General features: G+C 47.6%; 1 protein-coding gene across 4 annotated transcripts in view; it reads left to right on the top strand.

Moving 5' to 3' along the window:
• Window positions 1-15,222, top strand: part of LOC144480811 (uncharacterized) — a 992,083-nt gene extending 976,861 nt beyond the window's left edge. For 2 of the 4 annotated variants that reach the window (XM_078200422.1, XM_078200423.1), the window contains exon 2: window positions 13,525-15,216. In XM_078200422.1, the coding sequence (XP_078056548.1) occupies window positions 13,874-14,698 (825 nt within the window). In that variant the 5' untranslated portion in view covers window positions 13,525-13,873 and the 3' untranslated portion in view covers window positions 14,699-15,216. Of the gene's footprint in view, window positions 1-5,639; window positions 6,137-6,538; window positions 6,671-12,925; window positions 12,965-13,524 lie in introns of those variants that run through there. The other 2 variants (XM_078200421.1, XM_078200420.1) reach the window with 2 other exon arrangements.
• The last annotated feature ends 740 nt before the right edge of the window (window positions 15,223-15,962 follow it).

The raw sequence follows: 15,962 nt of genomic DNA on the forward strand, positions 1-15,962 counted from the left end.
ATGAATGGAATTAGTAACAGATCCAATTTCATCCTTTACCAATGATAGGAGGATTGGGAAATGGTTTGTGAGTTACAATGCTGTTGTGGAGCCAGTCCAGTGTCCACACTTACAGGAGAGAGCACAGTGTGAGATATTGGACACACAGCAGTAGAGTTATTGTGTGGGGCATCAAACGCCCAGGAAATCTCAGCCTCAAGGTCGAGAATCCAACGTTAAATGATTCATTCTTCAAATGGTGATGCTCAAGAGAAGTCACTTCAGTTCACACTGTGTAACTATCTCTGATTTTGTAAGTTTAGAATGAAGTTTCTATAGTTAGGTTTTGTAAATCTTAAATTCTTTTAAATATTTCCTATCTGTTCTCCCTCAGTGTTCCCGAACAGGCGCCGGAGTGTGGCGACTCGGGGATTTTCACAGTAACTTCATTGCAGTGTTAATGTAAGCCTGCTTGTGACACTAATTCATTAACTTAATAGCCAGGCTATTTGTTTAGCAAGTTGTTAGGATAGCCGAGTGGTCTAAAGTGCTTGACATAAGCAGTATTCCTTGTGGAGTCCTGATAAGTTCTGGTCCCTTTCTAGGGTTGTGGGTTCAAATCCCACTCTTAACATTTGGAAAAGCACGGTGGCACAGTGGTTAGCACTGCTGCCTCACAGCGCCAGGGACCCGGGTTCGATTCCCGGCTTGGGTCACTGTCTGTGTGGACTTTGCATATTCTCCCGGTGTCTGCGTGGGTTTTCTCCGGGTGCTCCAGTTCCCTCCACAGTCCGAAAGACGTGCCGGTTAGGTGCATTGGCCATGTTAAATTCTCCCTCAGTGTACCCAAATAGGCGCTGGAGTGTTGCGACTAGGGTTTTTCACGGTAACTTCATTGCGGTGTTAATGTAAGCCTACTTGTGACACTAATAAATAAACTAAAAAAAAATCTGTTCGTTGAATGTACTGTGTTACACTAAACAGACCAATTACTTTCAAGCACTGAGATGTGTTTTAAGGTTATAAGGAAAATAAAGTAACTCATTCCAAATAACAAGAGAGGAATAATTGTAACCTTCAAATAACCTGTCCAAAATGTAGACACCATATTCCCCCCATCCTGGACAAATGGGCAAGGGAGATATCAGAGCGTTCTTTAATCTTAGCAAGAAGTAACAGAAACAAACTTAAATGAGAGGGAGGGTCCCACGAGTCATTGATACCTCAGAAGGCCAGTCAGGGGGACGAGGGGATCCCTGAGTTTATTTGATTTAGTTTACCTGGTTTTGCACAAAATCGGGGACGATGGGAAATGATATCGATCGATGGTTAGCACCCTCGAGAAACAAATTAGAAATCGATCATGTCCATGGACCGGGCGGCTGAACTAAAGGGGGGCTAATGGCAAACTAATGGTGTCGGTTAATGGGACTAGGGCTAGTCCATTACCCAAAGGGGGGATTGTTGATGTGGGCCTGAAGCAAAGGCACCGGCAGTACATATAATTAGATATACAGATATTCATACCAGCAATCTACAATACTAATCACAATGGAGTATAACAGTCGAGGAGCATCATGGGGCGAGCTGACTTGACCATATTCCAGGCGGTATTGAGTAATACAGACACAGGAAACAGCTCGCTCAACAGGGCCTCCCACTTTAGCCGCCCCCAGGCAGCTGCCTCTGAGTAACTGTTAATGGTTACCAGGCAGAGACAAAGTCGAGACAAAGGAGTCTATGTACAGAGAAGACCCAAGGACAGTTGATGAAGGGGGTCTGGGAAACATGAGGAAACCTATCTGTTCATGAGCTGATCACGCAGCCTCATGATGCCCAGGTATTAATTTAATTGGACCTATATGTAATGTATGTAATCTGTAGCCATTCTGATTGGATTGTGTCCAGCCGGGATAGGCTGAGTAACTGAATAAGAATTAATGATATTCTTTGTTGGGTGGAGTTGTACATGATCAGCCCCTGTGGCTTCTCCCCGCTGGCCTAACTCAATAAACTGTTTGTCGATAGAATCAGGCTCGAGTGTTGAATGATTCTTCTGAGTTAATTCTCCCTGACAACCGTAAAATCATGTAATCAGCTCTTAAAGCAACCATGTACTCCTTTTAAATATATAACTGATCACCAATTACTCACACCACCTTCTCTCATTATCATAGAATCCTCACAGTGCGAAAGGAGGCCATTCAGCCTATCGAGTCTGCACTGACAACAATCTCACCCAGGCCCTATCCTTGTAACCCCACATAAGTGTGAGATATTGCACTTTGGAAGGACAAACCAAAGAAGAACGTACAGGGTAAATGGTAGGACTCTGAAGAGTGCAGTTGAACAGAGGGATCTGGGAATACAGGTTCAGAGTTCCCTAAAAGTGACGTCACAGGTGGATAGGATCGTAAAGAGTGCCTTTGGTACATTGGCCTTTATAAATCAGAGTATCGAGTATAAAAGTTGGAGTGTTATGGTAAGGTTATATAAGGCATTGGTGAGGCCGAATTTGGAGTATTGTGTACAGTTTTGGTCACCTAGTTACAGGAAGGATGTAAATAAGGTTGAAAGAGTGCAGAGAAGGTTCACAAGGATGTTGCCGGGACTTGAGAAGCTGAGTTACAGAGAGAGATTGAATAGGTTGGGACTTTATTCCCTGGAGCGTAGAAGATTGAGGGGAGATTTGATAGAGGTGTATAAGATTTTGATGGGTATAGATAGAGTGAATGCAAGCAGGCTTTTTCCGCTGAGGCTAGGGGAGAAAAAAACCAGAGGGCATGGGTTAAGGGTGAAAGGAGAAAAGTTTAAAGAGAATATTAGGGGGGGCTTCTTCACGCAGAGAGTAGTGGGAGTGTGGAATGAGCTGCCGGATAAAGTGGTAAATGCTTTATCCCTTTACTTTTAACATTTAAGAAAAACTTGGACGGGTTCATGGATGAGAGGGGTGTGGAGGGATATGGTCCAAGTGCAGGTCAGTGGGACTAGGCATAAAATGGTTCGGCACAGACAAGAAGGGCCAAAAGGCCTGTTTCTGAGCTGTAATTTTCTATGGTTCTATAATCCCACCCAGACCTGTTCCTCATAACCCCAAGTATTTACCCCGCTAATTCCCCCATACCTGCACATCTTTGGACATTAAGGGGCAATTTAGCATGGCTAATCCACCTAACCTGCGCATCTTTGGACTGTGGGAGGAAACCGGAGCGCCCGGAGGAAACCCACACAGACACCGGGAGAATGTGCAAACTCCACACAGACAGTGACCCGAGCCGGGAATCGAAACTGGGTCCCTGGCACTGTGAGGCAGCAGTGCTAACCACTGTGCCACCATGCCACCCATTTTCTTAGACAGGAATACAGTAGAACTGGTCCATACTGTCCCTTTACCTGATTCTACACAATTCCTTATTCACACAGTCTCAAATGTTGAGGCTAACCAGAGCTGGAAGGTCTCTCTCACCAGGACATTTATCTCATTGCACGTTCTTTACATACACAACAGTCAAGCATTTATATTTTCACAGTAAATAAAACTGATCTTTTAATATAACTGCTGATTCATTAAGTAACACAATTAAGACTCTCCACCTATTAAATCTGACTGGTTGGTATGTAATTAGCACAATATTTAAGTAATACATTTGGTTAATGCACGATACACTAATTCGAAAAGACATTGATTAAGACTCTAATAAGGCTTTCTTACTCATCTTGATTGGACAGAAGAATTAACCTTATTCTTGAGGCAGATTTGACAGAATATAATGTCCTCCAGCTGATCAAAATGATAGAAGAAATTATGCATTTATACAATTTCTGCTGGCTACACCAGGAGGATAGCTAATGTGGTCCCGTTATTTAAGAAGGGTAGGAAGGATAACCCGGGTAATTATAGACCGGTGAGCTTGACGTCCGTGGTGGGGAAGTTGTTGGAGAGGATTCTTAGAGATAGGATGTATGCGCATTTAGAAAGGAATAAACTCATTAACGATAGTCAGCATGGTTTTGTGAGAGGGAGGTCATGCCTCACTAACCTGGTGGAGTTTTTTGAAGAAGTGGCGAGAATAGTTGACGAGGGAAGGGCCGTGGATGTCGTCAATATGGACTTTAGTAAAGCGTTTGACAAAGTCCCTCATGGTAGGTTGGTGCAAAATGTTGGATCTCATGGGATAAAGGGGGAGGTGGCGAGATGGGTGGAGAACTGGCTTGGTCACAGAAAGAAATCTCACAACACCAGGTTAAAGTCCAACAGGTTTATTTGGTAGCAAATACCATAAGCTTTCGGAACACAGCTCCTTCGTCAGATGGAGTGGATATCTGTTCTCAAACAGTGCAAACAGACACAGAAATCAAATTACAGAATACTGATTAGAATGCAAATCTCTACAGCCAGCCAGGTCTTAAATGTACAGACAATGTGGGTGGAGGGAGCATTCAACACAGGTTAAAGAGATGTGTATTGTCTCCAGACAGAACAGCTAGTGAAATTCTGCAAGTCCAGGAGGCAAGCTGTGGGGGTTACTGATAATGTGACATAAATCCAACATCCCGGTTTAGGCCGTCTTCATGTGTGCGGAACTTGGCTATCGGTTTCTGCTCAGCGACTCTGCGCTGTCGTGTGTCGTGAAGGCCGCCTTGGAGAACGCTTACCTGAAGATCCAAGGCTGAATGCTCGTGACTGCTGAAGTGCTCCCCCACAGGAAGAGAACACAGGACTTGCAGAATAATTTTGAGGACGGCCTAAACCGGGATGTTGGATTTATGTCACATTATCAGTAACCCCCACAGCTTGCCCCTGGTCTTGCATAATCTCGATGTGGAGATGCCGGCGTTGGACTGGGGTAAACACAGTAAGAAGTTTAACAACACCAGGTTAAAGTCCAACAGGTTTATTTGGTAGCAAAAGCCACACAAGCTTGCATAATCTCACCAGCTGTTCTGTCTGGAGACAATACACATCTCTTTAACCTGTGTTTAATGTTCCCTCCAACCACATTATCTGTACCTTTTAAGACCTGGCTGGCTGTAATTTTTAGCATGGCCAAGCAACCTAACGCGCACATCTTTGGACTGTGGGAGGAAACCGGAGCACCCGGAGGAAACCCACGCAGACACAAGGAGAACGTGCAAACTCCACACAGACAGTGACCCAAGCCGGGAATCGAACCCAGGTCCCTGGAGCTGTGCGGCAGGAGCGCTAACCACTGTGCTACCGTGCCACCCAATCTTCAAGCTGACAGCCACGTTACAGTTTTACATTTGGCCATAAATGAGCAGACTGATGATGTGTGTAATGCCCTGTATTACCTGGTTACAGATACATGAAGAATGTGAGGAGGATCTTTATTTAGGCACCTGGAAGTTAAAAATTGAAGCTCAAAATGAAAATGGAAAGGGGGAGAAAAGAAAGTGTTTTACTCACAGATGTTGGAGAGACAGGAGGAAGTTTGAGTCTGTGTCTGAAGCTCAATCTTCACTCAGAGAGAGAAGCAGCAGCAGCTTTGCTGGGCGGGAATGAGCAGCTGAACAAGCTCATGGTCCCACTTCCGCATTCAGACAATGGGGGGCGCTGATTGGCTGGAGGACCAGAAAACTTCCGGTCCTCCAGAGCTCCCATTGGTCAACACCTCAGCATGAGGGGCGGGCTTTCCCCCACACATGCGCAGCTTCTGCTTTCTCCCTTGGACGTGCGCAGTCCCAGGGGGGAGATCACCGCAGGGTTTCTCGCTCTGGCCGGAGCCGCCAGCCGGTTGCCTGGAAACCTTGGCTGGAGGAGGTGCGGGGGGAGGGGGAACAATGGGTGGGGGCGGGGCTCCCGGGTCCCACCCCCTGACCTTGGGGGAGTGATGATGTGGAGATGCTGGAGTTGGACTGGGGTGAACACAGTAAGAAGTCTCACAACACCAGGTTAAAGTCCAACAGGTTTATTTGGTAGCAAAAGCCACACAAGCTTTCGGAGCGCTGCTCCTTCACCTGATCCCTGGTGAAGATCCCTGGTGAAGATCCTTGGTGACTCACCTGACGAAGGAGCGGCGCTCCGAAAGCTTGTGGCTTGGGCTACCAAATAAACCTGTTGGACTTTAACCTGGTGTTGTGAGACATCTTATTGGGGGAGTGGACAAAGTAAAACTTCCTCCTGTCGCCAACATCTGTGAGTAAAACACTTTCTTTTCTTATTCTGGGGGAAATTGGGGACTTGCAGCAACTGAAGGGGAAGGAAGTGAATCCAGTCTGTACGTTCCACACATTTTTAGTCCAGTCAGATAGACATATATCTGTCTGGCAGCCTGCATGGAGATTTCCAGCTCTCTGGGTCCAGGGCAGGAAGCAGTGAGCATGGATCTGTCAATCAGCCTCAATCAGCACCTTCAGGAGAATTGGGAGGGTGAATATTAGATACAGCAGAGTGAGAATGGAGGGAGAGTGTGTGGGATGGAGATTCACAGCTTTTGGGGAATGAGAGTGGAAAGAATGTTCCATAGAAACTAGAATTGTCTGTTCTGAATTTCTATCCTGTACTGACGCTGATGACTTTTATAAACTCCTTTTACAGGATATAAAGAACAAAGAACAGTACAGCACAGGAAACAGGCCCTTCGGCCCTCCAAGCCTGTGCCGCTCCTTGGTCCAACTAGACCAATCGTTTGTATCCCTCCATTCCCAGGCTGCTCATGTGACTGTCCAGGTAAGTCTTAAACGATGTCAGCGTGCCTGCCTCCACCACCCTACTTGGCAGCGCATTCCAGGCCCCCACCACCCTCTGTGTAAAAAAACGTCCCTCTGACATCTGAGTTACACTTCGCCCCTCTCAGCTTGAGCCCGTGACCCCTCGTGATCGTCACCTCCGACCTGGGAAAAAGCTTCCCACTGTTCACCCTATCTATACCCTTCATAATCTTGTACACCTCTATTAGATCTCCCCTCATTCTCCGTCTTTCCAAGGAGAACAACCCCAGTCTACCCAATCTCTCCTCATAGCTAAGACCCTCCATACCAGGCAACATCCTGGTAAACCTTCTCTGCACTCTCTCTAACGCCTCCACGTCCTTCTGGTAGTGCGGCGACCAGAACTGGACGCAGTACTCCAAATGTGGCCTAACAAGCGTTCTATACAGCTGCATCATCAGACTCCAGCTTTTATACTCTATACCCCGTCCTATAAAGGCAAGCATACCATATGCCTTCTTCACCACCTTCTTCACCTGTGTTGCCACCTTCAAGGATTTGTGGACTTGCACACCTAGGTCCCTCTGTGTTTCTATACTCCTGATGACTCTGCCATTTATTGTATAACTCCTCCCTACATTATTTCTTCCAAAATGCATCACTTTGCATTTATCCGGATTAAACTCCATCTGCCACCTCTCCGCCCAATTTTCCAGCCTATCTATATCCTGCTGTATTGCCCGACAATGCTCTTCGCTATCCGCAAGTCCAGCCATCTTCGTGTCATCCGCAAACTTGCTGATTACACCAGTTACACCTTCTTCCAAATCATTTATATAAATCACAAATAGCAGATGTCCCAGTACAGAGCCCTGCGGAACACCACTGGTCACAGACCTCCAGCCGGAAAAAGACCCTTCGACCACTACCCTCTGTCTCCTATGGCCAAGCCAGTCCTCCACCCATCTAGCCACTTCTCCTTGTATCCCATATGAGAAGGTGAGGATTGAGAGACCAAAATCTTGAAACAAACGTCACATCAGCATCTGACACCCCCGCTCACTTCATCGGACCTGAATATTATCAGCCTTTGAATCTAGAAAGAGAAATGTTTCTCTGTTCTGCCTGTGTCAACAGGCCTTTAATATCAATTTGGAAAGGCACCAAGGCACAGGCACAGCTGAGTGAGTGTGTTCCAGTGCACTGAGTGTGGAAAGAGCTTTAACCAGTTACACAGCCTGAAAATACATGGCAGCATTCACAGCGGGGAGAGACTGTACCCGTGATCTGTGTGAGATTTAACTGATTGTTTAACCTGGAGAGTCACAAGGACACCCGCACCATGGAGAAACCGTGGAAATGTGGGGACTGTGGGAAGGGATTCAGGGTCCCATGTCGGCTGGAAATTCATCGACGCAGTCACACCGGGGAGAGGCCGTTCACCTGCTCTGTGTGTGGGAAGGGATACATTCAGTTCTCCCACCTACAGAATCACAAAGTCACTCACAGCAATGAGAGACCCTTTAAATGCTCTGACTGTGGGAGTGGCTTCAAAAGTCCTGCGGATCTGAATATCCACCAGCGCATTCACACTGAGGAGAGACCGTTCAGCTGCTCTCACTGCACAAAGAGATTTAGAAGCTCATCCAATCTGCGGGTACACCAGTGAGTTCACATCGGAGAGAGACCGTTCACCTGCTCTGTGTGTGGGAAGGGATTCCCTCAGTCATCTGGTCTGACAACACACAAAGTCACTCACAGCAATGAGAGACCTTTTAAATGCTCTGACTGTGGGCGTTTCTTCAAAAGTGCTGCGGATCTGATGATTCACCAGCGCATTCACACCGAGGAGAGACCCTTCAGCTGCTCTCACTGCTCAAAGAGGTTTAAAAGTTCATCCAATCTGTGGAAACACCAGCGAGTTCACACTGGGGAGAAACCATTCCCCTGCTCTGTGTGTGGGAAAGGATTCACTCAGTTGTCCAGCCTGCTGAAACACAAAAGCACTCACACCCAGGAGAGACCCTTTCAATGCACTGACTGTGGGACTGGTTTTGAAAGCTCTCATGAACTGTTGATTCACCAGCAAGTTCACACTGAGGAGAGGCCGTTCAGTTGCTCTCACTGCACAAAGAGATTTAAAAGGTTATCCAATCTGCGGATACACCAGCGAGTTCACACTGGGGAGAAACCATTCCCCTGCTCTGTGTGTGGAAAGGGATTCACTCAGTCATCCAGCTTGCTGAGACACAATGTTACTCACACCAAGGAGAGGCCCTTTAAATAATCTGACTGAGAGGCCGGACTCAAAACCTCTCAGGAACTGATGATCAACCAGTGCATTTACACAGGGGAGAGACAGTTCAGCTGCTCTGTGTGTGGGCGTGGCTTCAAAAGCTCTGGCTAACTGGTGTCCCACCAGCACACTCTCACTGCACAAAGAGATTTAAATGGTCATCCAACCTGCAGGAACACCAGTGAGTTCACACTGGGGAGAGACCATTACCTGCTCGGTGAGTGCGAAAGGATTTACTCGGTTATCCAGACTGCACAGACAGAACGTCACTCACACTCTGCAGAGATCCTTTAAATTCTCCGAATGTGGGAGCGGCTTTAAAAGCTCTCGGGAACTGATGATCCACCAGCGCATTCACACTGGGGAGAGGCCGTTCAGCTGCTCTGTGTGTGGGAAGGGATTCACTCAGTCATCCAACCTGCTGAGACACCAGCGAGTTCACACCGGGCAGAGGCTGTTCACCTGCTCTGACTGTGGGAAGGGATTCCCTCGGTCAGCAAACTTGGTGAAACACCAGCGAGTTCACACGTTATTACAGTTCTGGGATTATTCTTGTGATTTTTTCTTGCCCTTTCTCCAGTGCCTTTATTTCATAGAATCCTAGAAGAAGGCCATTCGGCCCATCGAGTCGACATCGCCCCCCCCAGGCCCTATTCCCGTAACCCCACATATTTACTCTGTTAATCCCCACAAACACACGGGTTAATTTAGCACAGCCAATCAACCTAACTCACACATCTTTGGACTGTGGGAGGAAACCGGAGCACCCGGAGGAAACCCACGCAGACACAGGGAGAACGTGCAGACTCCACGCAGACAGAGAACCGAGGGCGGAATTGAACCTGGGTCCCTGGCGCTGTGAGGCAGCAGTGCTGACCACCGTGCCACAGTGCTAGTGGTGAGCACTGCTGCTTCACTCCTTTTTCTAAATGGAGATCACAATTAGAACATAGAGCAATACAGCACAGGAACAGACCCTTCAGCCCACGATGCTGTGTCGAACATGACGCCAAATTAAACTAATCCCTTCTGCCTGCCCTTGGTCCATATCCCTCTATTCCTTGCATATTTACGTGCTTATCTAAAAGCCCTTTAAACACCCCTACCACATGTGCCTCCACCACCACACCTGACAGTGCATTCCAGACGCCTACCACTCTGTAAAAAACTTGCCCCTCACTTCTCCTTTGAACTTTCCCCTTCTCACCTTGCCTCCTAGTAATAGACATTTCAACTCTGTGACAAAGATTCTGACTGTCAACCCAATCTATCATTTTCTAAACTTCTATCAGGTCTCCCCTCAGCCTCCACTGCTCCAGAGAAAACAGCACCAATTAGTCATACCCTCTAATCCAGGCAGCATTCTGGTAAACCTCTTCTGCACACTCTCCAAAGCCTCTACATCCTTCCTGTATTGTGGCGACCAGAATTGAACGCCACATTCATAGAATCATAGAAACCCTACAGTGCAGAAAGAGGCCATTTGGCCCATCGAGTCTGCACCGACCACAATCCCACCCAGGCCCTACCCCCATATCCTTACATATTTCTCCACTAATCCCTCTAATCTACGCATCTCAGGACACTAAGGGCAATTTTTAACCTGGCCAATCAACCTGTGGAGGAAGTGGAGACAATAAACAATTACAAATGAAATTGGATGGGCATTTGGGGGGTTTCAAACAGAAATGCTGACTAAATATCTCAACTTCCGAACACCTTGTCATTCTTTTATCCATGTGAAATCTGAAACTCATAGAGCATCAACCCACTGGAAGCAAAGTCATGAGACCGGCCAGTCCAGCAGAAAGAAACCCTCTGACCCTCCCCATTAACCAACTGTGAGAATGAACAAAATGCAGTCCTGGATGTAACTGAGAGCAGAAACAATAACAGCAGAGTCCAACCCCTGGAATCACTCGTGAACTTGTTGGTGTCTCAGCAGCTGGGATGAAACTCTGAATCCCTTCCCGCACACAGAGCAGGTGAACAGCCTCTCCCCACGCACCCTCTTCCACCTTCTTCCATCGGGAAAAAGATACAAAAGTCTGAGGCCACGTACCAACCGACTCAAGAACAGCTTCTTCCCTGCTGCTGTCAGACTTTTGAATGGACCTACCTCGCATTAAGTTGATTTTTCTCTACACCCTTGCTATGACTGCAACACTACATTCTGCACTCTCTCGTTTCCTTCTCTATGAGCGGTATATTTTGTCTGTATAGCGCGCAAGAAACAATACTTTTCACTGTATGTTAATATATGTGATAATAATAAATCAAATCAAATCAAATGAAAGTTGTATAAGTCATTGGTGAGGCTGCACTTGGAGTATCGTATATAGTTTTGGTCATCCTGTTATAGGAAAGACAGTGATAAACTGGAAAGAGTGCAGAGAAGATTTATGAGGACGTTGCCAGGACTACAGGGCCTGAGTTATCAGGACTGGTTGGCCAGGCTGATGCTTTGTTCCTTAGAACGTAGGAGAATGAGGGATGACTTTATTAAAGTGCATAAAATCATGAGAGGCAAAGAGAGAATCATAGAAACCCTACAGTGCAGAAAGAGGCCATTTGGCCCATTGAGTCTGCACCGACCACAATCCCACCCCATATCCCCACATATTTACCTGCTAATCCCTCTAACCTACGCATCTCAGGACGCTAAGGGGCAATTTTAGCGTGGTCAATCAACCTAACCCGCACATCTTTGGACTGTGGGAGGAAACCGGAGCACCCGGAGGAAACCCACGCAGACACGAGGAGAATGTGCAAACTCCACACAGACAGTGACCCAAGCCGGGAATCCAACCCAGGTCCCTGGAGCTGTGAAGCAGCAGTGCTAACCACTGTGCTACCATGAAGGATGAACCCAAGAGGATGAACACACAGACTTTTACCCAGGGAAAGAGAATTGAAAACTAGAGGGCAGCGGTTTAAAGTGAGGGGGAAAGAAAAGGAACCTGAGGAGCAACTTCCTCATGCAGAGGGTGGTGCATACATGGAGTGAGCTGCTAGAGAAAGTGGTTGAGGCGGTTTTAAAAGCAACATTACAAAGCATTTGGATAATTACATGGGATGGGAGAGGATTAGAGGGATAATGTGTGGAATGTACAGACTGGAGGAACAATGGGTGGGGGCGGGGCTCCCGGGTCCGCGCGCCTGAACCCGGAGACGTCACCGCGGAGAAGAGTGATTGCTATTGGCTGATTCAGGCAGGGCTCCATTGTGCCGTCACAATGACTCAGAGGGGCGTTCCCAGCACACAGTGTCCCATTGGCAGCAACATCACCGGTTACAGAAGCAGCACACTGCGGATTGGACACCAGCTCAGCGCGGCTGGCGGTCAAAGCCCCGCCCACCCCCACCTGGGCTCGGGTTCCGCCCCCTCATTGTCTACATGCGGGAGATTGACCAATGGGAATGCGTGGAGGACCGGATGAGCGCTGGTCCTCCAGCCAATCAGAGTCCGGGCCTTGTGTCAATGGCCGCGCGGAGCTTCCATTGTTTTTTTTATATACTTTTCCAACCCAATCAAATCCAATCCAATTCAGAGTCTCAACAAGTCGAGACACCCCAGATCCAGGCCGACAAGACAGGACGGGAGACCAAAACCACCCTGTCCTGGGCCCGATCCACACGAGTCAAGCTGACCGGAGAAGGGGGAGGACCCCCCTCCAAGACCCGAGCCCACCCGCATCCCAGCCAAAAGGCCGAGACGCCGCCCCCAAAAACTGCCTCACATGAAACACATGAAGCCCCAGCGCAACCCAATGACCTCAACCAAGTGCAGGCGATCCACACTACACTTGATCCTAGCCAAAGGGCCGAGAAGTTGCCCAGCAAAGCTGCTGCTTCTCTCTCTCTGAATGAAGATTGAGTTTCAGACAGATTAATATTGTACTGTAGCTACCTTAGATATTTCCAGTCATTCATCTCTTGCTCATTAGAGTCATTAGTCTTTGGATTTCTCTTCCACAGGGATCAGTGGAGGCTGAGGGTCATTGAATATATTCCAGGGTGAGTTACACTGATTTTTGATTGATAAAGCGTCAAGCGTTATGGGGAACAGGTAGGAAAATGGAGAGAAGGTTAAGATGAGGAGGGATTTCCTCACTCACTTAAGTATGTGGTGTAGTTTTGGAATTCAGCACCCCAGAGGACTGTGGAGCCTCAGCCATCAAGTATTTTCAAGCCAGAGATTGTTAAGCTTGGAGATATTGAAGACACCGAGTGATCTGGGGGACAGTGTGGGAAATGGTGCTGAGGTAGATCAGCCAATTCTCAATGAATGGTTGAGGCAGCTCCATGGGCTGAATGGGCAACTGCAGCACCGATTTCTTATGACTTGTGTGTGCTGGAGAGGAAGCAGTGAGCATGGATCTGTCAACCAGCACCTTCAGGAGAATTGGGAGGGTGAATATTAGATACAGCAGAGTGAGAATGGAGGGAGAGTGTGTGGGATGGAGATTTATAGCTTTTGGGGAATGAGAGAGGTATGTTCCGTAGAAATGAGAACTGTCTGTACTGAATTTCTATCCTGGACTGACACTGATGACTTTTGTAAACTTCTTTTACAGGATATTGAAAGAGGAATCACAGGCCGAAATCTCAAAGTCAGGTCTAGATCTGACAGAGTCATATTCCTTGGGACCTGAATATCATCGACCTTTGAATCTAGAAGGAGAAATGCTTGTCCAGTCTGTTGATTTGAAAAGGTTTCAAACATCCGTGTCACTGGAAAAGCACTGACACAATGCCACACTCGAGTGAGAGTGTTCCAGTGCACTGACTAAAGAGCTTTAACCAGTTACACAGCCTGAGTAAATATCACACCATTCACAGCGGGAGAGACTGTACCCGTGTTCTGTGTGTGGACAAGGCTTCAACTGATTGTCCACCCAAGAGAGAGGCAAGGACACCTGCACCATGGAGAAACCATGGAAATGTGCGGACTGTGGGAAGAGTTACAGATACCCATCTCAGCTCGAAACTCATCGGCACAGCCACACTGGGGAGAGGCCATTCATCTGCTCTCAGTGTGGGGAGGGATTCACTCAGTCATCAAACCTGCAGCAACACCAGAGAGGTCACACTGGGGAGAGGCCATTCAACTGCTCTCAATGTGGGAAAGGATTCAGTCAGTTATCCCACCTGCGGACACATCAGCGAGTTCACACTGGGGAGAGGCCGTTTACCTGCTCTCAGTGTGGGAAAGGATTCAGTCAGTTATCCAGCCTGCAGAAGCACCAGCGGATTCACATTGTGGGGAGGCCGTTCACCTGTCCGAAGTGGAGGGAACGGTTCACTCAGTTATCCAACCTACAGGCACACCAGCGAGTTCACACTGGGGAGAGGCCGTTCACCTGCTCTGTGTGTGTGGGAAGGGATTCACTCGGTTATCCGATCTGCAGAGACACCAGCGAGTTCACACCGGGGAGAGGCCATTCTCTTATCCTAAGTGTAGGGAGGGATTCACTCGGTCATCCTACTTGCGGACACACCAGCGAGTTCACACTGGGGAGAGGCCATTCACCTGCTGTGTGGGAAGGGATTCAGAGTTTCATCTGCCCTGCTCAGGTACCAACAAATTCACGAGTGATTCCAGGGGTTGGATTCTGCTGTTATTGTTTCTGCTCTCAGTTACATCCAGGACTGCATTTTGTTCAGTCTCACAGTTGGACAATGGGGAGGGTCGGAGGGTTTCTTTCTGCTGGACTGGCCGGTCTCACGACTTTACCTCCAGAGGGCTGATGCTCTTTGAGTCTTGTTGCAAATATCTCATTTCAAATTTCACAAGGATCACAGAGTGACAGGGTGTTAGGAAGTTAAGAGTCACTATTTCTGTTTCAAACCCCCCAGATGCCCATCCAATTTCCTTTGTAATTGTTTATTGTCTCCACTTCCTCCACCCTCGTAGGCAGCGAGTTCCAGCTCATTACCATTCGCTGCATCAAAATATTCTTCCTCACATCCCCCCCTGCATCTCTGACCCAAAACCTTAAATCTGTGACCCCCCTCGTCCTTGTCCCATCAGCTAATGGGAACAGCTTTTCTTTGTCCACCTTATCTAAACCTGTCAGAATCTTGTCCACCTCTATCAAATCTCCCCTCAACCTCCTTTTCTCCAAGGGGAACAACCCCAGCCTGACATCGACAATAAAGAACAAACTCACAGAATATGTTACTGTCTGAAATCAAATGTGAATGTTTAATTTCTGTTTTAAAGATATTGTGGATATATTGTCCTGGACAATAAAGGAATTGGAATAACTCACCTTGGGTGTGGGTTGAATGGAATGTATCAATCTGGTATCCACCTACAGTCCAGTGAAAGTCTGAAATGTGTAGCTGGAAATCCCTCCCTAACAGCACTGTGGGTGTACTTACACCTCAGGCGTTGCAGCAGTTCAGGAAGGCAGTGTTGGGATTGACCACGGCCGAGGCAGCTACATACAGCCACATATTCTGTTATAATTGAAGGACTGCAGATTAAATGTGAGGCATTATGGGACTGGACTATCTTGACCACATTCCTGTGACTGCTCAGTTTCTGCAATCACGGACCATTAAAGCTGCTTAGCAGGGCCCCAACAGAGGACCTGGTGAGAATATTTACTCAGAATGAGTTAGAATTAAACTTATTCCAGCACTGGGATGGCACAGTGGCTAGCACTGCAGTTAGCACTGCTGCCTCACAGAGCCAGGAACCCAGGTTCAGCTAATGTAAAGCCACTGTTTAAAAAAGGAGGCAGAGAAAAGGCAGGTAACTACAGGCCGGTTAGCTTAACATCCGTAGTTGGGGAAAATGCTGGAATCTATCACAAAGGAAGAAATAGCAGGACACCTGGGAAAGAATGGTTCAATCAAGCAGACGCAGCATGGATTCAGGAAGGGAAAGTCATGTTTGACTAATTTACTGGAGTTTTTTGAGGAGGTGACGAGTGCGGTTGATGGAGGGGAACCGGTGGATGTGGTGTATTTGGATTTCCAGAAGGCTTTCGATAAGGTGCCTCAC

The sequence above is a fragment of the Mustelus asterias genome, chromosome 30 (assembly GCF_964213995.1).
Source record: "Mustelus asterias chromosome 30, sMusAst1.hap1.1, whole genome shotgun sequence".
Classification (NCBI taxonomy): Eukaryota; Metazoa; Chordata; class Chondrichthyes; order Carcharhiniformes; family Triakidae; genus Mustelus; species Mustelus asterias.